The sequence below is a fragment of the Mytilus trossulus genome, chromosome 6 (genome assembly GCF_036588685.1).
Source record: "Mytilus trossulus isolate FHL-02 chromosome 6, PNRI_Mtr1.1.1.hap1, whole genome shotgun sequence".
NCBI lineage: Eukaryota > Metazoa > Mollusca > Bivalvia > Mytilida > Mytilidae > Mytilus > Mytilus trossulus.
The window spans coordinates 31,511,492-31,538,063 of NC_086378.1; the positions used below are offsets into that span (position 1 = coordinate 31,511,492).

A 26,572-nucleotide genomic window follows, 5' to 3' on the forward strand; every position below is an offset into this window, starting at 1 on the left:
ACATTGAAGATTGTCAAAATAGAGTGTTACCATGTAATTCCATCGTCTTAAAAATGCATGAAACATTTGTCACTGGATTATAAGCAACAGCATTCAATAATATAATTCCAGTCGGGTTTTGTGACACACGCTTCTAAAAACCTTTCATCAGAATCAAATGCACAAAATCTTTAAAAAACACAAAAGCACAATCTTGGCTTTAACTCATTTCAGCAAAGTAGCTGTTATTAAGAATTAGAATACAATAGTAAAGAAAATGTTGGGGAAAACTTTAATAAGAGGCTGAGCGCATCCAAATGACATAAATGACCAAACAACATTTAGAGGTGTCTGTAATATGTTGGGTTTTTTTTTTAGATCTTTCCAAGTCAATATATTGATCGACATCCTATCCCCAAATAACGAAAATATTAATGTCTATTTGACGAAGTTCCTAGTTTGGGACTGGCTCGCGAAAATGTGGTGTGGTTAAACCAGCATATTTGAAATATATATTTCCCCCGTTTTAGTCGCGATTAGTAGATTTACGAAAGAAGTAAATACAAAAAGGGGGAAGCCCGTAAAAAAATGCCAAATAAAACTCTAAAATATATCAACTAATGGAATACATCTATCATATTCCTGACTTGTACAGGCATTTTTAGTGGATTGAACCTTATGTTCATAGCTAGCGGAACTTCCCACGGATGTGTGTAGTTCTGTTGTGTCGATAATTTGGCTGAGCAAGCAAAACACTCAATTCAATTCTTAATTACTTTAAGCACATTATGCTTATCAGTGCAATAAATACAAATACATTTCTATAACACAACATGACATAATACATCAGAGAAGCAAATAAATATCAAGTATTGACCAATAACAGTTTGGTCCTATGATTAAGTGCATTAAACAAGAATTTACATACTACAATAAGAAATCAATATACAAAGAAATCTCACGAAGAAACCAACCCAACAAAAAAGTATTGCAGTTAATAGTAAATCTCACAGAGACGTTAACAAAAAAAAATGTTATATGATTAAATTGGAAGACACAAACAGACTTTTTTTGTACTTTTATATCTGACAAAAGAGCCAACACAAAAGCTTATGTATTTAAAATTATGACCAACTGAAATTGCAATTCGTTTAAAAAAAACAAACTGTTCAACTGGTCAGAATTTTTTTACAAACTGCTGTAGATAACCTCAATCGACTTGCATATTAACAATCCTATAAGACTTTTAATTCCACTTCATTTATGCAAAGACATATAATAGTATTATGTATCACTGATTTATGTAGTGAAAAATCACTGAGTTAACAATTTTATACACATTTAATTGTTGTTGTAACTTTGAATTATGTCAGTGACTGCTATGGATAGACTTAAGAAAATTTGGAGATGATAGTAAATAGAAAATACAAGTGCTTTGTAGTATATTGTTATGACCGTATAACACAGTCAGACTGAAAAACTTAAGAAGAAGAAAAACCGGATTTAAAAAAAAGGAGGGCTAAATGAAATAGTCTTTTCCCCCCAAGTACCTATATGCTTTGAAGAAGTGAAATGATAGAACATAATTGGAAACCGTTATCAGCTTCTTACGGCGGTCGAACAACGAACATAAAGTAATGAAATTTTTAGAAAAAAAACTATAGGTTTTCTACAGGAGATACCATTTTCGTTTATTTTGGTTATGCAGACTAAAGGCAATATTGGAACATAGAACCTCCTTTGACATTTGGGGTTTCATTTGTTTTTCTATAAAATTTTCTTAATTATTTCATTTTATTTTCTCTTATTTGTTCTCGGACGTGATATGAATAGAAAAGTGTTGTCCGATGAACGCAAAGGATAGTCTTGCATTGGCATTTTGATAATTTTGATAAATAATTGACACATATCATTCGGTTGCAATGATATTTACACACTTATATATAAATACATTAATACTTCTCTGCCAGTGCCGTAACAACATTGAGGCAAATGAGGCGAATACCTCATGTTGGAAATTAAAAAAAAAAAAAAAAAATTTAAAAAAAAACTGAAACAAAAGATTGTCTTCTGACATATCAAATTCAATTTTTCTTAGTATGGACAAGGACTTATAAAGCCTATATACGTCCCTGGTATGGATTGTAAAAAATTGGGTATTTTCTCTGAGTCGTTTAAATCACTCGAAACTAGGCGAGACATGCACAGAAGTGATAGATATGTAAATATCGAATATTTTAATCAGCAAAATAAAAATTAAAAAAATATCTACAGATATATACCCATCACGCGCCTAAGGATAAAACTAGACAGCTGCCATGGTTTAAATCAAAGTAAGACCACCAATTTCCCGGTATTAAATAATTTGGAAAAAAAATCCAATGTATTTGCATATGACATTTTACATTGGGTAAAACTTGCATTAAGTCGTGTTCAGACCCTTTAACAGAAAATAAAGGAATATGGAGTAAACATGCAGGGAACATAATCGCACACAGAGTCATTGCATAGAAAAAAATACAAATCAATGGTCAAAGCTTTTATTCCTGTTCTACATCTTGATAGTGAACTTGTTGGAGGGTCTTCAATAATAAAAGAATCATTAATATACCGTAAAACAAAATCAAGATAGTTCCTAGTGTCAACCTATGCAGGACTAGAACTTAGAGTATAATACTGCACTCTCAATATATTTAAATCTAGTCATAAAAAATCAGCACAATATTAGACAAAAACTGACAGACCGGTATTAATGATTATAAGAATTACGATTTTTGCTTTATCCTACATATTGGTCTTTTAATCTTGTCCCTAAAACCGAAAAAATCTTGTATTACAATAAATCTATATTTTTGATTTGAGACCAGAATATTGTGGAAAAAATAGATAAATTTTTTTTGCGTTTCAATATAAGAAAGAGTCCGGGAAACGCTCAGAATGCACGATTTCGCGTTATTCGTCTAACGGTCCTGTTTGCGATATATGATTCTTTTTTTAAAAGTGAACCATCTTAATAGTTTGAATAAATATTTTTATGGTGTATCGTATGCTTTTTTAGGAATGTTTCTGGCTACTCTTTTTTGTAGTTTTAACTTTTTTCATATTTGTATCACTCGTGACTGTCCATATAATACAGCAATGATCAAAGAGAGGAAGTACATTACCATAATAAAATAAAATAAGCATGAAATTGAAAAAGAGCACACACATTTTAAAATAAGGTAACATAAGTTGATAACTGAAAGAACACACTTTCTTTCTACCATTTATCAATTTCACTAAAATGACAAAAAACACTTCCACGCCCAAATAAGCGGCGATACTGGCATTCTTCGTAGCAGGTAGTGACGTCGTCGTCTTTTTGATTGTGTCGTACTGTCGCCTTGACGTTGACTCTATGGTTTATGAGAGGGAGCTTCTGTCGAACGTTTTTCAACATGTAAGTAATTAAAATGTCTAAATAATTCTACTACTAATAATAAATTCTTTAATTAAAGAGGTTAATGTCTTTCTTTGTTCTACTTTTGATAATCACTTACTTTGTAAAGAGCTCACATCAAATACAGATTACGATTTTATACTTGTAAGCAATTCAAATTAAAGAAATCCTTTCCTAACTTCGACAATGATTGGGATTTACTTGGATAATATAAAAAAATGATTTGAAGAGATGGTAGATAAACAAGTGTAGAACAAAGATACAAGTTTGGCTAAAGTATAAAATATAAAATTGCCTCTTCATAGCTAGTCTTTTTTTCCATTGTTGGGTTACTGTCTCAATGATTTATAATCATGATTCCTTTGTTAATATGTATCACAATTTAGTGTTCTATTTAAAAAATAATTAACTAGGGCCTTTTTAATGTCTTAATAAGATGTCATAGAAGTTACATATCTAAAAGAGTGTAGCGTCTAACTTTTGCCGATATTTTTAAAAGATTGATTCGAAGAAACTACTTCCTTATGGTTTAAAAATGTGTTTATCTTAAAAAAAAAGAAAAAAAAGAAAAGAAGATTAGATATGACCAGAAATGTATACGTTGTATATGAAATTAAGGAATTGTAGAGTAATCCATGTTGAAATCATCTAGTCAAGCCATTCAATACCGCATCTCTTCGATATTTGTTGTTTCTTTTTCAAAAGGGTTGAGGTTGGTTGGCTTTTGTTTGCAAGGTGTAACAGGTCGGGACCACCACCTTATATTGAAATGCATAAATTTGCATATTTATGTTTTCGCACATGTACTTGTTTATTTACATGTGACGCAATTTATTTTTTACCGGGCTAGGTTTTTTACCAATCCACTAAATGAGTTACAATGCATGATGGACTACTACGTGTTTACAATCAACCAAAAACACGTGTTATTTACTGAAATACAACACATTATTTCGTGCAATGCGGGATTCTCAATTTCGCTTTGTTTTTCATTTTGTGTATCCTCATTTATAGTTCGTGATATAAAGTATTAATGCTCAGATTAACGAAGATTTGTTTCTATGCGAAGAAAAAAGGGTTTGAATTACCCGATATATAGCCATTAACGTGTTTGATGATGGCACAGAGATTTCATGTATTTGTCCACCAGACAGCAACGAAACAACAGCAAAAAAAAAACACAATTACCCATGAGACAAACTAACTACTGTAAAGTAATCCGTCGATAAACGCCGGTGCTGATATTCACGAGTACAGCAATATTCGTATAGATAATTAAAAGGATATATGGAAACCTTGAATTTTGGGTTCGTAAAAAGGCGAAGAAAGATTTACATACATGTCAGTGTTAACAAAATCTATAAGTATTTTTTTGGGTCACATTTCAGTATATGGGACTTCCAAACTGTTCCCTTTGTTTTGAAGGTAGTGAAGTCAGCAACTGTAATTTCAGTTTATTCGTTTTTTAACGGGCTCGGACATTTGCCAAACTGAATAAAATCATTACAGCTGATTTCTTTTACCTGCAAAGTAAAACTTTGGTTGAGTTGCTTGCTTTGTTTGTATAGTTGTTTATATACAAGATTTGAAAATAAGATTAACATATTTAAACAATATATATATAGGCATAGTTAAACTTGCATATTTTATATTTTGTACAATATACAAATAAAGCAAGCAAGCTAACCAAAGTTTTGCTCTACATGCATTGGGAAATAAGCTGTAATGATTTTATCCATATGTATGTGCAAGGTTGAACATTTGATATGTTTTTGCCGCCTAGAAAAACACGAAAACTTTCATTGAAACTCTTCTTTCTGTACTGAATGTGTTTTTTTCTATCAGGACCTGAAATAATAGTAAGAACATAATAATATTCAGTATGCTAAAAATAAGTGTTATGAAAGCGGCAGGGACAGATCCATCCATTTTAAAAAGGGGGTCCTAACCCTGGAAAAAATGGGAGGGGGTTCCAACTACATGACCCTATACAAATGCACTGATCGTCCAAAAAAGGGGGTCCATCCCCCGGAACCCCCGCCCCCTGGATCTGTCACTGAGCAGAGATAGTTGAGAACCGATATGCATATTTAAATGTTAATGAGTAAACTTAAAACCCTTTGAGCTTGTCATTGTCGAGCCTGCAACTTCAAAAAGCTAAATATTTCAGAAGGTAGAAGACCTTGATTCTTTCTTTTTTGTATACAGATGCCTTATTTTACGAATTTTCCGTCTGTCATATGTCCATTGTCCTTGACCTTATATTCCCGATGTTCCATGACTACTTGAAAAAAAAGTTTAGATTTTTAGTATTCTTAATGAGTAATAGGATAATCATATTTGGTATGTGGAAGGTCCTCATGCCAGTCAGACAGTTTTACATTGACTTCAACAACATTTCATGGATCAGAGAACAAGGTTACGTTTTTCGTGGTTAATTTGTAAAAACTATAATCAATAGGTCTACAATATCATTTGGTGTATGGAATAATTGTGAGGTGAACATGTCTAACTGACTTCGATCTCATTTTCATGGTTCAATGCTTATAGTAAAAGTTTGTGTGTTGTGATCTGGTTTATAACATTGTATGCAAAAGGTCAACTATATATATCTAGTGTATGCAAATATTTTATTATTTACATGTCAGTTTGGCATGTTTCATTTGAGTTTGACTTCATTTTCATGGTTCATTACTCATGCTAAGTTTTTGGTCTGTTTTTTCTTGTACTTTTAAAAGCAATACTAGGTCAACTATATTTGGTGTATATGTCTCTCTGGATATTATCATATGACCACGACCTAATTTTCATGGTTCATTGGAAAATCTTAAGTTTTCCTGGTTAAGTTTGTTTCTTAGATACTATACACAATAGTTAAACTATATTTAAAGCATGTGATTATTCTAATCATTTTCTTGTATAATGTTAAGTTTGCTGTATACTGTTACAACACTGTCCTAGGTTCTGGACAGGGAATGGCACTTGCAAAAAATGTTCAACTCTACCACATTCAGTATTCACCAGTCCCAAGTCAGGGGCCTGTAATTCAGTGGTTGTTGTTTATTGCATTATATTGTATTAGTTTTTTTGTTTCTTTGTACATACATGTAACTCAAGCCTTTAGTTTTCTGGTTTGAATTATTTCACATTTGTCATTTTGGTGCCTTTTTATAGCTTACAATGTGTGGATCTAAATCTGTTAACTTTTACACAGTTTGGTTTCTGGTGGAGTTGCCTGATTATACCACATCTTTTATCTTTATATTATTGTTTACTGCCGCTAAAATGTATTAAAAGGACACTGCAAAGAGAACAATGCCAACAACCAAGTAAAGTACAAAAATTAAGTACATTGAATTTGATGAGATACAAATTACAGAAATGGGCAATATAGGAAAGGTGTACTGACACAAGTAGTCTCTAAACACATTAGCTCCAATGGAGCTTTCGTTAGTAGAAGCCATATTAACTATGTGTATCAGTGAGAAAAGTGTAAAAGCATAAAAATATAGTATATATACCAATACACATAATTAACAGCGCCTGGTGATGTTTTATAGCCTGACCGGTTTCGGTCCATAAAGGACCTTCATCAGAGGCAGAATGGTGGATTAATGTTTGCACCCTATTTATATAGATATGGTAACCGGCGGTTGAGTAAGCCAGCGGTTGTGTTAACCGGCGGTTGAGTTAACCAGCAGTTCAGATTTAACTGGCCGTTTAGATTTAACCGGCTGCGGTTGGTTTAACCAGCGGTTGAGTTAACCAGCCGTTGAGATTTAACCGGCGGTTCAGAGATAATTAAATTATTAAAACACTCTTTACCCAATTATAAAGCCAAAATATGGTTATATCATCAGGTCACATGATTACCGTATAATGTCTAAAAGTTTACCGTAACATGTAAAGAAAGTTTACCGTAACATGTAAAGAAAGTTTACTGTAACATGTACATTAGCTAAATATAGATATTTGTAACCATGGAAAATCCCACTGAAAGGATAATTGAACCTTTTAGATATCAACAAGATACACATTTATCCACTGGATAACTTTGAGCCGCTGGTTCACTCTGAACCGCCGGTTAAATCTCAACCGCTGGTTAACTCAACGGCTGGTTAAACCAACCGCCTTTATGGACCGAAACCGGTCAGGCTATAAAACATCACCAGGCGCTGTTAATTATGAGTATTGGTATATATACTATATTTTTATGCAGTTTACAGAAATGACCTTTATCATCATAATCATTATTAATCAATGTCATGATATTACTTAAGGACATTTGGTAATAATTATATGGACAATTTCTAATATTACAGCAAGTTCTATTAAATTTTGGCCTAGCCAATAACAAGATGGTCATTGGATGGCTAGAGTGATTGTATATATTGGTACATATACATGTATCCCTTTTTTTCATCCAGAAATTGTGGAAAAAAAAATAAAGGTCAAATGAAATCTTTAACCTTTTATTACAATATTAACAAGTTACAGTAGATCTTATATTCACATTACTTGTGGTTCAATAAAACAGATCTGTCCTTATTTACGGACAAACTTCAAAAACAGATGTATACATTTACATTTTTTCAGTTCCTGTTTTTAAATCCAAGCTGCCTTTACTGAAGGTAAACAGACGTATAAACAAAAAGTGATTTTCTTTGTTTTAATGACTGTTGACCATAACTCTACATAATTATTCCAACAGTATCAAATAGCCAGTGCATCACTTTGTATTTCATGACTGAGTTGGGTTTGTAGATCACTTAGTTTTTTCTTCAGCACAGATAATGTTGAAAACATTATATTCTCAGGTCTCAGTGAACCACATGATTCAACATTGTAGAAAAATTTGTTTGCTTTTCCAAGAGGATTTGGTTCTGCTTGTACTGAAACAGAAAAAAACAAAATTATTTAGATTTAAATATAGATGTACTAAATCAATATGAGGGGGGATAGGAGGGGTCCTGATCCCGAAATCCCAGACTTCAAAAAACGAAATCCTGAGGTCCCGAATTTAAATAAATTAAATCCTGATGTCCCGAAATCCGAAAAAAAGGAATCCCGGATCCTGAAAGGGTCAATCCCGAAATCCCAAGCAAAAACACCCAATCCCAGAGTCCCGATAAAGGTCCTATCCCCCCTCCAATATGGAGAGAGAAAAATATATTGGGTTTAAGGCCCCTTTTTATACATACTTGAAGACACCCATTGGACATAAATCTGACAAGCTTTAATTTAAATCATTACAACTGTAATTTCCATTAGAAATAAAACTAGAGGCTCCAAAGAGACTGTGTCGCTCACCTTGGTCTATGTGAATATTAAATAAAGGAGACTGATGGAGTTATGACAAAATTGTGTTTTGGTGATGGGGATGTGTTTGTAGATCTTACTTTTTTAAACATTCTTGCTGCTTACAATAATCTCTATCTATAATGAACTTGGCCTAATAGCTTCAGTGGAAATGTCAGTAAAAATTTACTAATTTTGCGAAAATTGTTAAAAATTGACTAAAAAGGCTATAACTCCTTACAGGGTCAATTGATCATTTTGGTCATGATGACTTTTTTGTAGATCTTACTTTGCTGAACATTTTTGCTGTTCTATAATAATATTCAAGATAATAATCCCAAAACAGCAAAATTTCCTTAAAATTATCAATTCAGGGGCAGCAACCTAACAACGGGTTGTCTGATTCATCTGTAAATTTCAGGGCAGATAGATCTTGACCTGATAAACACTTATACCCCATGTCAGATTTGCTCTAAATGCTTTCGTTTTTGAGTTATAAGCCAAAAACTGCATTTTACCTCTATGTTCTATTTTTAGCCATGGCGGCCATCTTGGTTGGTATGCCGGGTCACCGGACACAATTTTAAAACTAGATACCCCAATGATGATTTTGGCTAAGTTTGGTTAAATTTAGCCAAGTAGTTTCAGAGGAGAAGATTTTTCTAAAAGTTTACGGACGCCGGACGACAGAAGCCGGACACCAACGGACGCCAAGTGATGAGAAAAGCTCACTTGGCCCTTTGGGCCAGGTGAGCTAAAAATTAGCATGGGTGTACTGAAAATTCAACATTTTTTAAAAAAATGACCTGTATATGTGAAGAATAATTTTGGTACTTAGCTATTTGATTACGACATTGTTTGTAAAACCCCATCGGTACTGGCATTTTCAAAATTTGAAAATGGTGGATTGAACCTGGTTTTATAGCGCTAAACCTCTCACGTGTATGACAGTCTCATCAAATTCTGTCATTTATTTACAACCATGCGTGAACAAAACAGACATAATAGGTAAAATTGTCAAAGTATGGGTACAGCAGTCAAATATTCTTACTAATAAGTACTAATATTGATATAACAAAAACACTGCTATGATGTTTTAAAAGTATCGCATTGATATTAGAACTAATAGCATTTGTATATTTATGTATATAAGAAAAACACTGCACTTCAAATTTTACAGGGACATAAACATTTGCTTCTAACTAACTTCTAAATGTATATTTAGACTCAATTGTTGTTTATATTTGAACAATAAGTTTTAAAGTTAGTATTTTCTTAATTTTTCCTTGCCGAAAAAAAATATTTTCCGCATTAAATGTCTGCATATTTACAATTGATATAAGACAATATTGCTATGTGATATAAGAAAAGTTTTTAACCATTCGCTTCTTCCATAGACTGAAAATGAATATTTGTCTTATACATACTTTCGTCTTCTTCAAGTTCTGTGTACTCACTCTTTGGCCTGAAATAATCATAGGGATTCATTTAACTATGTAAAAGTGTATAATGTGATTATGCTATGAATTTTTACTTGAACAGGGAATAGCCTTTTCATAAAACTGGATTCTATACCTAAAGACTGGCAGTGTTTTATAATTTTCAGTACATGATATTTTTGTGGAAATATACATTCCAGATAATTTGAAACTTAAAATTACTTGGATTTAGAGTATCTTACAATTTTGTATGGAGGGTTTGATCCTAAAGAACACAAGGTTCATGAATAACCAAATAAGGTCATTTTACAAAAATTTAATAAAAACCAGATGCTCAGCAGGGCGTAGCTTTATACGACCGCAGAGGTTGAACCCTGAACGGTTGGGGCAAGTATGGACACAACATTCAAGCTGGATTCCGCTCTAAATTTTGATTGTGATTAAATAGTTGACACAGCATAGGTTTCTGACACAGAATGAATGTATTCAAATGAACTTAAAATTTTTGTTTTCTCTTAGAGCAATTCACTATGCTGTTGAATATTAATCCTCTCAAAAAAATGTTTGAAGAAATTTTCTTTTTATTTATGAAATTTCAAATGAGAAAAATTGAACCCAATTTTTTAATCACATCCCCCTTTCCCTTATTCCAAAACTAATTTCAATTAAAATATTCTAATGGAGTTTGCAACAATTACTACTCATTAAAATACATCATAAAATATTAAGATGTAAAAAAACTGCTTGTTATCACTGGATGGTAAAGATTATTTAAATTTATCAGTTGGTAGTAAAAAGTGAATATACATTGTATATTGTATATAACAAAGATTTAAGTTGATTCTGGACAAAGAAAGATAACTCCAATTTAAAAAAATTCTTGCAGATATTTCTTGCTTACTATACTGGACAAAGAAAGATAACTCTTAATTAAAAAAAATTTTGCTATTTCACAATATTGTGAAATTAGATATTTCTTGCCATTGCATAATACTGTGCAATTGAAAAGACTTGCTATTGCACAATACTTAATATAATAATTTTAGATCCTGATTTGGACCAACTTGAAAACTGGGCTCATAATCAAAAATCTAAGTACATGTTTAGATTCAGCATATCAAAGAGGCCCAAGAATTTAATTTTTTAAAAATCAAACTTAGTTTAATTTTGGACCCTTTGCACTTTAATTTAGACCAATTTTAAAACTGGACCAAAAATTAAGAATCTACATACACAGTTAGATTTGGCATATCAAAGAACCCCAATTATTCAATTTTTGATGAAATCAAACAATGTTTAATTTTGGACCTCGATTTGGGCCAACTTGAAAACTGGGCCAATAATCAAAAATCTAAGTACATTTTTAGATTCAGCATATCAAAGAACCCCAAGGTTTCAATTTTTGTTAAAATCAAACTAAGTTTAATTTTGGACCCTTTGGACCTTAATGTAGACCAATTTGAAAACGGGACCAAAAATTAAGAATCTACATACACAGTTAGATTCGGCATATTAAAGAACCCCAATTATTCAATTTTGATGAAATCAAACAAAGTTTAATTTTGGAACCTTTGGGCCCCTTTTTCCTTAACTGTTGGGACCAAAACTCCCAAAATCAATACCAACCTTCCTTTTATAGTCATAAACCTTGTGTTTAAATTTCATAGATTTCTATTTACTTATACTAACGCTATGGAGCAAAAACCAAGAAAAATGCTTATTTGGGTCCCTTTTTGGCCCCTAATTCCTAAACTGTTGGGACTGAAACTCCCAAAATGAATACCAACCTTCCTTTTGTGGTCATAAACATTGTGTTTAAATTTCATTGATTTCTATTTACTTTAACTAAAGTTATTGTGCGAAAACCAAGAATAATGCTTATTTGGGCCCTTTTTTGGCCCCTAATTCCTAAACTGTTGAAACCAAAACTCCCAAAATCAATCCCAACCTTTCTTTTGTGGTCATAAACCTTGTGTCAAAATTTCATAGATTTCTATTAACTTAAACTAAAGTTATAGTGCGAAAACCAAGAAAATGCTTATTTGGGCCCTTTTTGGCCCCTAATTCCTAAAATGTTGGGACCAAAACTCCCAAAATCAATACCAGCCTTCCTTTTATGGTCATAAACCTTGTGTTAAAATTTTATAGATTTCTATTCACTTTTACTAAAGTTAGAGTGCGAAAACTAAAAGTATTCGGACGACGACGACGACGCCAACGTGATAGCAATATACGACGAAAATTTTTTCAAAATTTGCGGTCGTATAAAAATCATATGACTATTATAGGGAAGTAATTATGAATCTTCTGACACAAGATTTGAACTGATAACATGTTATTTGGATATACTCACCATTCTTCTGGCTTGGGATAGATTGTGTGTCTCAATGCATTATCTGGGTCATACTCGAATGCTACACCACATGTTGGGTTCCACTTAGCATGCTCCTTGGCAAATCCTTTTCTGGCAAAGGCTCTCACTTTCAATTCCTGTCCTTTTCTTAATTTGACTATCAAGATATCTACAAAATTAATAAACATTTCCAGTTGGTGAAAAAATGCTCAGGTGAACTATGTATATCTGAGTAAGGTCAATTGAAGACAGTTGTTTTTCAAAAGCAATAATTATTTCAATACCTATAAACAGGTTTACAAAGCTGCAAGTTGAATACATGAAACTTATCTGCCGAAAAAAGGTAACTTATACATGAATAATTCTGTGAGAAATTTCTACTTTATCTTTTATTTCCATTTTGCATTTACTTGAATTTGTATTATTTTTTATTAAAGAAGTTTTAATCTCATTAGTTCTGCAATATAAATTTTGTGTTTTCATAAGTTGTTTCTTTTCTGTCTTGGATTAACCTGACGCACAATTTCTTTATGACAATTTGAATATGCATGAGTTATCATTGGTTGCAGTTACTTTGTAGACCTCTTTACATCACTATTAGTTAAACGAATAATATTGTGTGCTCTTTACACACTAGAGGTGAATCATATATTTTTTGTACAAATAAAAGATAATATTAGTTACATAGTGTGCACTATGTAATGCATTTATCTTACCGACAATCTTAACGCGTAAAATTTAGACTAGTGACCTATCAAAATGAGCAAGTCTTCAATACAGGTAGCATTAACATGATCTAGAAACTACTTCCTTTTTCTCCTACAAAAACAGATGCCAACAATGACAACTTATTAGATTTAAATGTGTTTTATGAATTTATTTCCATTTATCATCTTTTTCTTCGTCTGTCAAAGATTTTCTCTCAGTACTGTTTTGTTATTCTAAAGGGACATAACACCACTACTAACCGTGTATGAAATAAGCCCTGCCTCCTCCTCCTGGAGGTAAGATAATGTTTTTTACCTGAGAATAGACTTCTTTTTCAAATACTTTTTTTTGTACTTACATGTTTCACTAAGCTTTGAGTGGGTAAAAGTTTATTTAAAAGTTAAAAATGAAATTATAGCGAACCCTATTGAACCTTTCTATAGATTCACCTGCAAGTTACCTGTCCATTTAAACTTTTGGCAGTTCTATTGTCCCATCTAACAAATACAACAGGTATTGTTCTCTGTATAGTTTATTCACCAGGACCTTTAAATTTCTTCTAAGAGAAATATATCACTCATTGATTAATTTACCTGAGTAAAAAATTTATCTGCTAAATTAGATGGAAATAAAATGTGTACTATTTATAAACCAGATGCTCCGCAGGGCGAAGCTTTATACGACCGCACAGATTGAACCCTGAACGGTTGGGGCAAGTATGGACACAACATTCAAGCTGGATTCCGCTCTAAATTTGGATTGTGATTAAATAGTTGACACAGCATAGGTTTCTGACACAGAATGAATGTATTCAAATGAACTTAAAATTTTTGTTTCCTCTTAGAGCAATTCACTATGCTGTTGAATATTAATCCTCTCAAAAAAATGTTTGAAGAAACTTTCTTTTTATTTATGAAATTTCAAATGAGAAAAATTTAACCCAATTTTTTATTCACATCCCCCTTTCCCTTATTCCAAACCTAATTTCAATTAAAATATTCTAATGGAGTTTGCAACAATTACTACTCATTTAAATACATGATGTAAAAAAACTGCTTGTTATCACTGAATGGTAAAGATTATTTAAATTTATCAGTTGGTAGTAAAAAGTGAATATACATTGTATATTGTATATAACAAAGAGGTAGTAAAAAGTGAATATACATTGTATATTGTATATAACAAAGATTTAAGTTGATTCTGGACAAAGAAAGATAACTCCAATTAAAAAAAAATCTTGCAGATATTTCTTGCTTACTATACTGGACAAAGAAAGATAACTCTTAATAAAAAAAAAAATTGCTATTTCACAATATTGTGAAATTAGATATTTCTTGCCATTGCACAATACTGTGCAATTGAAAAGACTTGCTATTGCACAATACTTAATATAATAATTTTAGATCCTGAATCTAAGTACATGTTTAGATTCAGCATATCAAAGAATTTAATTTTTGTTAAAATCAAACTTAGTTTAATTTTGGACCCTTTGCACTTTAATTGAGACCAATTTTAAAACTGGACCAAAAATTAAGAATCTACATACACAGTTAGATTTGGCATATCAAAGAACCCCAATTATTCAATTTTTTATGAAATCAAACAATGTTTAATTTTGGACCCCGATTGGGGCCAACTTGAAAACTGGGCCAATAATCAAAAATCTAAGTACATTTTTAGATTCAGCATATTAAAGAACCCCAAAGTTTCAATTTTTGTTAAAATCAAACTAAGTTTAATTTTGGACCCTTTGGACCTTAATGTAGACCAATTTGAAAACGGGACCAAAAATTAAGAATCTACAAACACAGTTAGATTCGGCATATTATTAAAGAACCCCAATTATTCAATTTTGATGAAATCAAACAAAGTTTAATTTTGGACCCTTTGGGCCCCTTTTTCCTTAACTGTTGGGACCAAAACTTCCAAAATCAATACCAACCTTCCTTTTATAGTCATAAACCTTGTGTTTAAATTTCATAGATTTCTATTAACTTAAACTAAAGTTATAGTGCGAAAACCAAGAAAATGCTTATTTGGGCCCTTTTTGGCCCCTAATTCCTAAAATGTTGGGACCAAAACCCCCAAAATCAATACCAGCCTTCCTTTTATGGTCATAAACCTTGTGTTAAAATTTCATAGATTTCTATTTACTTTTACTAAAGTTAGAGTGCGAAAACTAAAAGTATTCGGACGACGACGACGACGCCAACGTGATAGCAATATACGACGAAATTTTTTTCAAAATTTGCGGTCGTATAAAAACTGTATATGAGTTTGAATGTATTATATTTTCAATCTGTTGAATGTAAACACTAATTCAAACATTAATAAAAGTTGATTCCTAAAAAAAATTAACATTATTCCTATTTCCAAAAAAAAATTGATAAAAAAAACCTAAAAATGTTGATGTTTACATATTAAGGCCTTCTTAAAAGTATTCTATAACTAAACAAAAACTAAAAAATGCAAATTTTCATACGAACAATACTTTTTATTTTAAAAACAAACTGTTTATGATTAAGTTATTATTTATTTTGAACATATTGGAAAAAATATTATAAATGTTTAATAAACATGAAATCACAGGCATTTTTTTTTATGTGAAACATGTAATTTCTATCAATTTAGCAGATAAATTTTCTACTGAGGTAGATTAATCAATGAGTGATATATTTCTCCTAGAAGAAATTTAAAGGTCTGAGTGAATAAACTATACAGGAAACAATACCTGTTGTATTTGTTAGATGGGACAATAGAACTGCCAAAAGTTTAAATGGACAGGTAACTTGCAGGTGAATCTATAGAAAGGTTCAATAGGGTTCGCTATAATAATTAAAAAAAAATAGGAATTGCCGATTTATTCTGATGTTTCCAATTTTGTGGGATTTTGAATTTTGTATCTTTTATAAATTATCATGATTATATGTTTCATAATTTTAAGCATTTGAATTTATGATGATAGCCTTAACTTGCTTAAATTTAAAAATAGATCAGTGTTACAGTTTACAAAATAACAAAGATAACTTAATGAATGGAGGTGCTCATTTAGATGCTAGATTGAGCATTGAGTTATTGTCCAAACAGGTTTATAGAAATACAGAATTACTGTGTGATATTTATAGGAATGGGAGTCATAATTTTTTTTATGTGTTATACTGTTTTAATGCACTTTAACTTACCATCTGTTTCTTCATATTCGCTTGCTTCTTCTTTTCTTTTAGATGTAACCTAGGGATATAAATATAATATAACATGAGTTAAAAATTATCATATTGCTGTAAACTATCTAGAAATCATTAAACAATATATTATATAAATAGAATAAATGAAACAACTGCAAACTATAGGGTGATAAAATATGATTTTAAATCTAGCATTCAGAGCATGTATAGCCAAATTTTTTCAGAAAAAAATATTTTGAAGTCTTATAAGCATGCTTCAAGTTGTGAACTTTAGTTATGTTAATGTAGAAATCAGTTTATTATTATCTACATGGAACTTCTACCCAGATTACTTTACAGTTACATATAAAAAGGTTGATGACAGTTTCGCATTTCTACTTTTAAGTTACAGTTTCACATTTCTTTTTTCTATTAATCACCTCACCTCACCTATCCTCTTCATGCTGGTCGGCATTTAAGGCTTCTATTAATAGTTACACATTTCTACTTTCTATTTTCAGTTTCACATTTCTACTTTCTATTTACAGAAGAATGGCTAACCTATGAACTAACCCATCATGTCTGAACAATTCAACCCGTTAACAAAGACAGTCAGTAGAACTGCCCCAGTAACTAATGCACCAAGTTTACAAAGTATATGTAGGAATACAATTTTACATGCTATAACACTCAAAAGAATCAAGCAGGTAAATATTACAGTAACATGAGGTTTAGGTAATGAAAAAAATAGTACAAAAATTCCTCTTCTAAGTTTATACAAATTTGTATTTGTTTGGCTTTTAAATAACTATTTTGATCTGAGCATCACTGATGAGTCTGATGTAGACAATGTGTGTCTGGTGTATTAAATTATAATCCTGGTACCTTTGATAACTACTACACCACTGGTGGATGTTTCGTCCCTGGGCGTTTCACCAGCCCAGTAGTCAGCACTTCGGTGTTGACATGAATATCAATTATATGGTCATTTTATAAATTTCCTGTAACAAAACTTTAAATTTTTCTAAAAAGAAGGGATTTTCTTATCCCAGGAATAGATTACTTAAGCGGTATTAGGCACAACTTTTTTTGAATTTTGAACCTCAATGCTCTTCGACTTTATACTTGTTTGGCCTTAAAACTATTTTGATCTAAGCTTCACTGATGAGTCTTATGTAGACAAAACACGGGCATGGCGTATTAAATTATGATCCTGGTACCTTTGATAACTATTTACAGAAAGAAACATGTTTGGTTTGGCATCAATTGATGTTTCTAAAATGGGTTGTAGTCATTAAGCTAGTAGGTATTTCACAATCTATAGAATATATTTATCCTAGAATTCAGAACTCAACACAATCGGGAACAAACCAAGTTGGAAATTTATAAGAATTATCATACTTTAACGATTTGTTTTTATTCAATCCTTTTCAGTCTTAAAATGAGTTGAAAAAATAAATAATAGGCTTGTGAAATTACCTTACAATGAAAGGGTTTTATTTGGCCAAACATGGGGTATACTTATCAATAAAACAGCGAAAAAGTGACCTATACATGCAGTACACCAAGACCAGAATAAATACCAAATTATGTGTGCCACAACTTATTTGCATACATGATACTAGTTGGATATATATTTTGTTGAATGTTCTTATTTCATAGTTCTGTCATATAAATAAGAACTTTTTTTTTACCTAACCTCAGAAGTTTGATATTTTTTATCCAGATACAAATTATACTGTTTTTGTACTCCCTTACATTATTAGAAATTTAAAATATACAGAAAATCATGAAATATTCTGTACATTTTTGTATTACCATTTTTAGGCAGATGAGTCGCTTCCCTTACCTAAACCTCTGATGAGAACAGTCAGTGTTCTCAACTTGAAAGATTTTGTCATTGACGCAGAAAAATTAGAACCTGGTAATCACCTGAAAGAAAGCTACCCAGCTACATGTATCTTTGATGGAATCCCATGTATCATCAAAGTCAAATCTAAAGGTATTCCATACAAATTTACATTTTTAATTTAAATTTGTTTTACACTGAGTCTTGTCATTTTTTTGAGGTGATGGATATTTATTTTAATGTCTTTATCATAAATCAAGCCTTTGTTTTTTTCTCTTTTGAATTGTTTCACAATTTGTCAAGCTGGGGCCTTTTATTACATTCTTTTTGTTCTGTGTTTTGGTCAACTTGAAGGTCATAAAATATCCTACATCCAGTTGAAGTATTTGTCTCCTTGCCAATCATACCACATATTTTTATTTTTACATTTATAAATGTTTTGCCTTTATCCTATAGATAGCAAGCCAGAATTGGACAACCCAAGTTTCATGGCATCGTTTGAAGACAAGAACTCTGTCTGTTGTGTTTATGAAGTAACAGATACTCTTAAAGATAGAATTGTTCAATGCAAACTCCAAAACACCAGATTCCAAGAGGTTTTTATATGGCGTTTAGCAAAGACACTTTTGGAGTTTGCACTAAATGGAAAGATAACTCTATCTACAAAAGTAAACAGTACCATGATACATTTTTACGGTCCAAAAGGAACAATCTTTCTTGAAGCCACTGATAACCCAATGACTGAAATGATGGGAGCCGATTCAGCAATCTATGAGGCCCCTGAGGTTTTACGACAGGAAGAACCAACTAACCAAGCATTTTCATGGACAGTTGGATGTATCATTTATGAAATGTTAGCATTGGAACCTGCCTTCTTTGATAGAACTGGTACTAATCCATTTCAAGTATTTATGGACATGATGCAGGGCATACTACCCCCTGAACCTACAGAGGGTAGTCCAGAAATAATAGAAATTATGTGGCACTGTTTTAAATCAGATCCTGCAAAAAGAATTCCTCCAGAAGATTTGCTTAGATTTGCAATAGCCCATTCAGAATAAAGCTTTTATTTTATGTCAAATGTTTAGCTCTTAAACGGCTTGGTTATTTTGTTAAGATTCTCTATTTGATAACTTGTTTCCAAATATTAACAATTAATTTGTTATGTTACTTAACAATTTTAAGAACGGATGATTTATTTTAGCCAGATACTTATACATGTTATTGCTACCTCTTTTAAATATTTTTTTTCAGAAATCTTTCTTTTAAATATAAAAATACACAGACTGATTTTAATCCATATCAATGTTTTATATAGATTGTATGTTTTATCAATAAAGTTTTATTATAATTATTAATATATTTAATTCAATGTAACATTCAACAACTTGGCAACATCATGGTGGTCAGTTTATATAAGCAACACAACAGGTGCCACATGTGGAGTAGTTTCTGCTTACCCTTCCACCTGAGATCACCCCTTGTTTTTGGTGGGGTTCGTGTTGTTTATTCTTTAGTTTTCTATGTTGTGTCATTTGTACTATTGTGTGTCTGTTTGTCTTTTTCATTTTTAGCCATGGCGTTGTCAGTTTGTTTTAGATTTATGAGTTTGACTGTCCCTTTGGTATCTTTCTCTCCTCTTTTATATAGGCAGAGGAAGCTAGATTACCTAGGAAAAAAACATTAACCTACTGGCAGTAAATCCTAGTCAATTAAGATCAAAGTCAAACCCACCTTGCCGTAAGTGGGGTTTCAAATCTCACAACCTGGGTTGATAAGCCAATGTTTACTGTAGATGAATAACTAAGACCATGTAGACCACTTGACCACAACTGGATATGTGTTTAACCCCACTATTTTAGATTCATATAATTTTGCATGCTTTCCCATATTGCCTCTCGATTAAGGATTTTTTTCGTTATTCAATGATACTGGAATACTCATTTTACTGCTGTTTACAATTTACTTCACTAGTCCAGCGTTTTAGTGAAAGGTTCCTGTATTTTTACAAGAAAAAAACAGTCAAAACTACATTTAACAACCCTTCTGTAATAGCTTTGGAGAAAAACTCCACATAGGTCGTGTTATTTTATCATGGAAGAGATGAACACATTTACATAGTGTGAGAAGTCAAATTGCATTGACCGTATATTCATATGTGATATACAGTCACAGCCTCGCTTTCTACTTGTTTCTAATCCTTGTACAAATAAAATTGATATTTCGAGACGATATAAAAAAGAAGGTGTGGTATGCTTGCCAATGAGACAACTATCCACAAAAGACCAAAATGACACAGACATTAACAACTATAGGTCATCATATGGCCTTCAACAATGTATGGTTATTCTATATATACGTATACACACCCAACTCCACACAAAATTATTCCCATCTAGTGATAGCAGAGGTATCTTGTATTTCTAAGTTGGATTACTTACAGGAACACATTTAGGATTACTGGAGATGAGATGTGCACTAGTTACGTGGGTGGTCTGGTCATCGTTACATTTCATATCCAATGTGAACTCAACTGAACACTCTGGGCAAAACTCTTCACATGTACAATCCTAAAAACAAATGTGAAAATATTAATTACTAGTATATACAGGAAATTGACAAATCTACACATGCATTTGTATTTAAAATGAAGAATTACATATCCAACTTTTAAACCTTTACTCTTTAAGTAATCACATGCTAGAAATGAATAAGAAAAGATTTTACATGAATTAAACATGAAACTACTCTTGCCCTTCAAGGAATGGATGAAAAAATAACATCAGCATCTGATACTTTAAAGTTTGGTATTCATCAAGAACATCCACAAACATTCAGAGTTTGTGAAAAGTGTCAGTCCTCATGATTTCACCACCAAAATTTTAAATAGGACTGACATAATTTTAGTATTTTTCAATAGATTAATAGTGAGGACCAGGTGATTTTCTTCAAGGACCACCTGGAGGGAAAAGATTTCCCAACTCTGCAAAATCCTTTTCCATTGATTATAATCTTACTCTAGAATACTGCATCCTGTCCACTATTTCATCACTGGTCAGCGGTATCAAACCAATTCTGTGGGCTAGAAACTCATCAAATAACACCGTAGAGTTGGATTCCATCTGTACCCAATCTATTGCTGAAATTAATAAAATAAACATTGATAAACATCATCTTACATAAACATTATAAACATAGTTCAAATGATATCAATTTATCTAATTCATCATTCCTAACTTTAACTATATTCAAATAAAAGGACTATTGTAAAAATATTATGTTAAACATAAACCTGATCATAAACCTAATCACCATGATCACAAACTAATAAATTGAAACCCCCTCCCCCCCTCCGGGATTGAGACAGTATGCATAAGTCTCGCTACTCCAAACTAGCTGAGGCAAGACAAAGCATTGAAACGTAAAATTCTTTGGCTGTCATGTAACTAGTAACTGTCCTTACTTTTTTAACCCAAAAATGTACAATGTAGTATACATGATTTTTTTTTATCAAACAGTCTAAACTGCAAATTATATATCAATAAGTGTTATTTTTTTATATTTTCTTTGGAAAAAAATACAAGTAATTTACCCTAATTCATTCATTCTTGACACATAATTCACATAATAGATCAAAAGTAATTATATATCTTAATATCATTCTATAATATACATGTACCAACCATCTAAGATTGAACATTGAACTCAAGAACTGTGTTTTGAAATTAAAGCTGTGTATTGAGTTGTGTAATAAATAGTGTAAGACTAGTCCATTTACCATGAGAGATAATACATTGTTATATGCAGTATATATTTGACCATGTTGACAGGGTTAAGTAAATAACAAATGAGTAAAAGCCCCTATACTACATGTACACAAATTAAAAGATGTATAAACTCCAACTTCAGACGAAAACATTAAACTATGTCATGTATGTGCAGGATTTAACCTGTGTCAACCCTCTCTATGACTTGCAATTGCAACAGACTGCAAAATTAAATTAAAATTATTGTTTCTTTTTCATTTTATTATTTGTCATTATGGAAACTTCAATAAAGCTTTTCATTGTAGTTTTTGTGCAAGATAAAACTTATAATATATGACTCAGCTGATATGATTTTTTTTATAAACAATCAACACAATAAAAGTAAAATACAATTCATAACATGCATATTAATGTTAAATATTTGTTTAATTATATATCTGACATAGTTACCCATGGTTGGAACTTCAGCTATGCATACTCTTCTAACAGCATTTGCAACACTGTAATCAAATAAAATGAAATATAATCGTTATCAAATGCCAGAGCTCCAGATAAGCTGCGTATTTGCGTGATCACGCAATACAAATATTAGAAAACCCAATGCAATTGTCCATTGTAGGGTTCAACAACCCAATTAATTCAACGGAAAACCCAATTATATGCCAAAACCATGAGTTTTCAACCCTTTTATTGACCACCGTTTGCGTTATTTACCCTTACATGTATCTGTTTAAAGTCGTCGCGTAAACTATTTTTATAATATTTATAATTGGAAATTTCCTGTCGTTCTAAAAATAGATCCCTGCATCAAGTACCTGAAATGGGTCCCTGTTTGAGATTTCCCTTGCTCAATAGGTACACGTGTTTTTGTAAACATTTCGATCTTCTCGGCGTTTATCTAATGAGTGTGTTTTATGAGTCATATTTTTTTCGCACTGCTCGGGATTTATCATAACATACATTGAATTAAAACGAAAGTGAATGTCCGGTAAAAATATTGAATAGAAGCATGTTTTCGGCTTCTTTTGAAAAGCTGAGGGAAAGTTATGATGATAACAAGACTCAGCTAGTGTTTTTAGGAAGCGTCCATCAAATGCACGGGCGTTTGTGCGTACCATAACGAGAACATTGCTAATAAACACGGAGTTTCATCAAAATCGAAATCAGTTGAAAAATGTAAAAGGCCAAATCAATTATGAAATGATACGGCATCAGAAACCAAAAGTTATAAATAAAATACAACTAAACCCAGATTTATGTCAATTGAATAAAACAAAAGTATTCAGGTATAATTAGATTTTATATACTATTTTTTATTCATTTTACGGTTAATTATATAATGAATACACATACCATGCACACAGGCACTGGTCTCAGAATTTATTATATTAAGGTATAAGACGAGTGCCTGTGAATACACATATCCGTTTTTGTGAGAAAATACAAAACTGGCAAAAGGTTTGAAACGGGACACAATTTAAACCTACAATTGCTCCTCAGTGATTAAACCAAATAAAACAGCTAGCAAATAACCTAACCATAACCCCAAACCAAATAAAACAGTTAAACAAAGAAAGAAACATATTTAAGATGGGAAAAATGGGTTGATATTGCCTAAATATTCAATATTGTGTCGATGAAAAAACCCAATTCATTAAGGAGCTTGGTGGTGAAAAACCCAATTTGATATTAACCTGAGGGGTGAATTGGAATTGATAATGCAATTAAAAAACTTTATCACCCAATTATATAACAAAATGGTGGGTAAAAACCTCAATTTGTGAATTCTTATCTGGAGCTCTGAATGCAGAACTAAATTCCTTTAGAATGTTAGACAAAAAGATTTAAAATACCATGGCCCAATCATTGCAGATCCAGATGAGGATAATTTCTTCCTCTTTTTAAATGTACATACATGTAGGTTGTGGATGCAACTGCATGTAGTGGCAGTTGTCAAAAATTATGAAGGAGTGCAGAAATAGGAAAGTAGATAGATAACAGATATAAGATCATATACATGTACAAGGGAGGATCCAGCTTTTTTTAAAAGGAGGGTTTCAAACACAGGAAAAAGGTTGGGTTCCAACTACATGTCCCCATTCAAATGCATTGTTCGCCCAAAAAAAGGGGGGTGTTGGCTCCCCCTGGATTGGCCACTGCATTTACGAAGATGACATACCTGCCAACTGTCACTATTTATGGGGGATTTCCCCCATGGAGGCTCCCAAATTGAAATTTTTAAAGAGCAATTATGTCCACAATTTTAACAAAACAATTAATTTTACAATGAATTGAGGCTTATTAAAGTATGAAGAAGCCAAAAAACAACATTACACTGTATTTGAAGGCCCCCATGAAGGATTTTTAGGAGTATGGCAGCCATCTTGCACACAAAACCCCCATGGAAATTTTGAAAACTTGGCAGGTATGAGATGTAGGTATGATTAGTGCCAATCAATGAGACAACTCTCCATCCAAGTCACAATTTGTAAAAAGTAAACCATTTAAGGTCGAAGAACATCCCTCAAGGCAGAGCATTGGGTCACACCAAATAACAAGCTATAAAGGGCCACAAATAACTAGTGTAGGACAATTTAAACTAGAGGCTCTAAAGAGCCGGTGTCGCTCACCTTGGTCTATGTGAATATTAAACAAAGGAAGTAGATGGATTCATGACAATATTGTGTTTTGGTGATGGTGATGTGTTTGTACATCTTACTTTACTTTAATAACAGTCTTGCTGCTTAACATTATCTCTGTCTATAATGATCTTGGCCCAGTAGTTTCAGTGGAATATGTTAATAAAAACTTACAAATTTTATGAAAATTGTTAAATATTGACTAAAAAAGGACAATAACTCCTTAGGGGGTCAATTGACCATTTCGGTCACGTTGACTTATTTGTAAATCTTACTTTGCTGAACATTCATTGACATTATTGCTGTTTACAGTTTATCTTTATCTATAATAATATTCAAAATAACCAAAAACAGCAAAATTTCCTTAAAATTACCAATTCAAGGGCAGCAACCCAACAAATGGTTGTCCAATTTGTCTGAAAATTGCAGGGCAGATAGATCTTGATCTAATTAACAATTTTACCCTGTCAGATTTGCTCTTAATGCTTTGGTTTTTGAGTTATAAGCCAAAAACTGCATTTTACCCCTATGTTCTATTTTTAGCCGTGGCAGCCATCTTGGTTGGTTGACCGGGTCACGCCACATGTTTTTTAAACTAGATACCCCAAAGATGATTGTTGCCAAGTTTAGATTAATTTGGCCAAGTAGTTTCAGAGGAGAAAATTTTTGTAAAAGATCACTAAGATTTACGAAAAATGGTTAAAAATTGACTATAAAGGGCAATAACTCCTGAAGAAGGCAACTGACCATTTCAGTCATGTGGACTTATTTGTAAATCTTACTTTGCTGAACATTAATGCTGTTTACAGTTTATCTCTATCTATAATAATATTCAAGATAATAACCAAAAACATCAAAATTTCCTTAAAATTACAAATTCAGGGGCAGCAACCCAACAAAGGGTTGTTCGATTCGTCTGAAAATTTCAGGGCAGATAGATCTTAACCTTATAAACAATTTTATCCCATGTCAGATTTGCTCTAAATGCTTTGGTTTTTGAGTTATAAGCCAAAAACTGCATTTTACCCCTATGTTCTATTTTTAGCCGTGGCGGCCATCTTGGATGGTTGACCTGGTCACGCCACACATTTTTTAAACTAGATACCCCAATGATGATTGTGGCCAAGTTTGGTTTAATTTGGCCCAATAGTTTCAGAGGAGAAGATTTTTCTAAAAGCTAACGACGATAGACGACAACGGACGACAGACGCCGAACGACAGACGCCGGACGAGGACGACGGACGCCAAGTGATGGGAAAAGCTCACTTGGTCCTTTGGGCCAGGTGAGCTAAAAAGGAAAACCAAGTCTCATCTACATAAAACATTAGAAACAAGATACCCTTATGAACCACATCTAAAAACAGATTCCCGACTTTGGACAGGTGCAAACAAAAACTTTAACCATTACCCCAACATGACGCAGTATATATTATAACATAACAATTTACAACAGTCAACATAGAGAAGACACATTTCAATAATGTTGATTATTTGATCGTTTTTTTCTTCAGCAATGTCATTAATCCATTCTTTCTGTACAACTTGAACAAATCAATGTTGTGGCAGTGATAAGAGTTCGAAATATCTAGTTTAAAGAGGAAAAGAAATCCAGTTTTTTTAATTTTTAAAATCACTTTCATCTTTTTACAGACTACATTTTTGTACATGCAGCACCAGTATCAGAATCAATCTAATTTAAGAGGCATAGCAGATATGTTAATTAAGTGTTTTTGTAACCTCAAATCAGTATCTTCAAGCGTGAATTTAAGATTTTCGTCTGTTAGTTCTGTTAAAGTTACAGTAGGTTGATTAGCGTATGGCATTTTCTTGCTTGTGTATTGCAGTAAACCCTCGAAATCTTAAACCGGAAATAAAACCGTATTGTCCCATTAAAATTTGTAGGGGTGGACAAGTTACAAAAAAATCTTTGGAATCAG

General features: G+C 32.1%; 2 protein-coding genes across 3 annotated transcripts; one reads left to right on the forward strand and one right to left on the reverse strand.

Moving 5' to 3' along the window:
• The first annotated feature begins 3,315 nt into the window (after positions 1–3,315).
• On the forward strand, positions 3,316–19,583 carry LOC134721117 (serine/threonine-protein kinase Nek7-like). 2 transcript variants are annotated; one of them, XM_063583871.1, is made up of 4 exons: positions 3,316–3,418; positions 16,902–17,087; positions 18,208–18,382; positions 18,686–19,583. In XM_063583871.1, the coding sequence occupies exons 2-4, from the start codon at positions 16,959–16,961 to the stop codon at positions 19,288–19,290; spliced, it is 909 nt and encodes a 302-aa protein (XP_063439941.1). In that variant the 5' UTR covers positions 3,316–3,418; positions 16,902–16,958; the 3' UTR covers positions 19,291–19,583. The 2 variants fall into 2 exon arrangements, with proteins under 2 accessions (XP_063439941.1, XP_063439942.1); XM_063583872.1 differs by having other exon boundaries at positions 3,318–3,418; positions 16,929–17,087.
• On the reverse strand, positions 7,875–26,531 carry LOC134721118 (DNA-directed RNA polymerase II subunit RPB3-like). The gene is made up of 8 exons (XM_063583874.1): positions 26,373–26,531; positions 22,447–22,496; positions 21,247–21,368; positions 20,671–20,799; positions 16,399–16,447; positions 12,509–12,677; positions 10,144–10,181; positions 7,875–8,310 (listed from the first exon to the last, which is right to left on the reverse strand). The coding sequence occupies exons 1-8, from the start codon at positions 26,456–26,458 to the stop codon at positions 8,132–8,134; spliced, it is 822 nt and encodes a 273-aa protein (XP_063439944.1). The 5' UTR covers positions 26,459–26,531; the 3' UTR covers positions 7,875–8,131.
• Between the last annotated feature and the right edge of the window lie 41 nt (positions 26,532–26,572).

What these genes read in the sequence shown, in the direction of transcription:
- LOC134721117 (XM_063583871.1), top strand. Translation starts at nt 16,959, where the DNA reads ATGTCTGAACAATTCAACCCGTTAACAAAGACAGTCAGTAGAACTGCC. An exon ending in CACTCAAAAGAATCAAGCAG is followed by an intron (nt 17,088 to 18,207) that starts GTAAATATTACA and finishes TACCATTTTTAG; the next exon opens with GCAGATGAGTCGCTTCCCTT. An exon ending in CATCAAAGTCAAATCTAAAG is followed by an intron (nt 18,383 to 18,685) that starts GTATTCCATACA and finishes TTTATCCTATAG; the next exon opens with ATAGCAAGCCAGAATTGGAC.
- LOC134721118 (XM_063583874.1), bottom strand. Translation starts at nt 26,458, where the DNA reads ATGCCATACGCTAATCAACCTACTGTAACTTTAACAGAACTAACAGAC. An exon ending in CTTGAAGATACTGATTTGAG is followed by an intron (nt 22,497 to 26,372) that starts GTTACAAAAACA and finishes ATTTGATTACAG; the next exon opens with TGTTGCAAATGCTGTTAGAA. An exon ending in TATCCCAAGCCAGAAGAATG is followed by an intron (nt 10,182 to 12,508) that starts GTGAGTATATCC and finishes TGATTATTTCAG; the next exon opens with GCCAAAGAGTGAGTACACAG.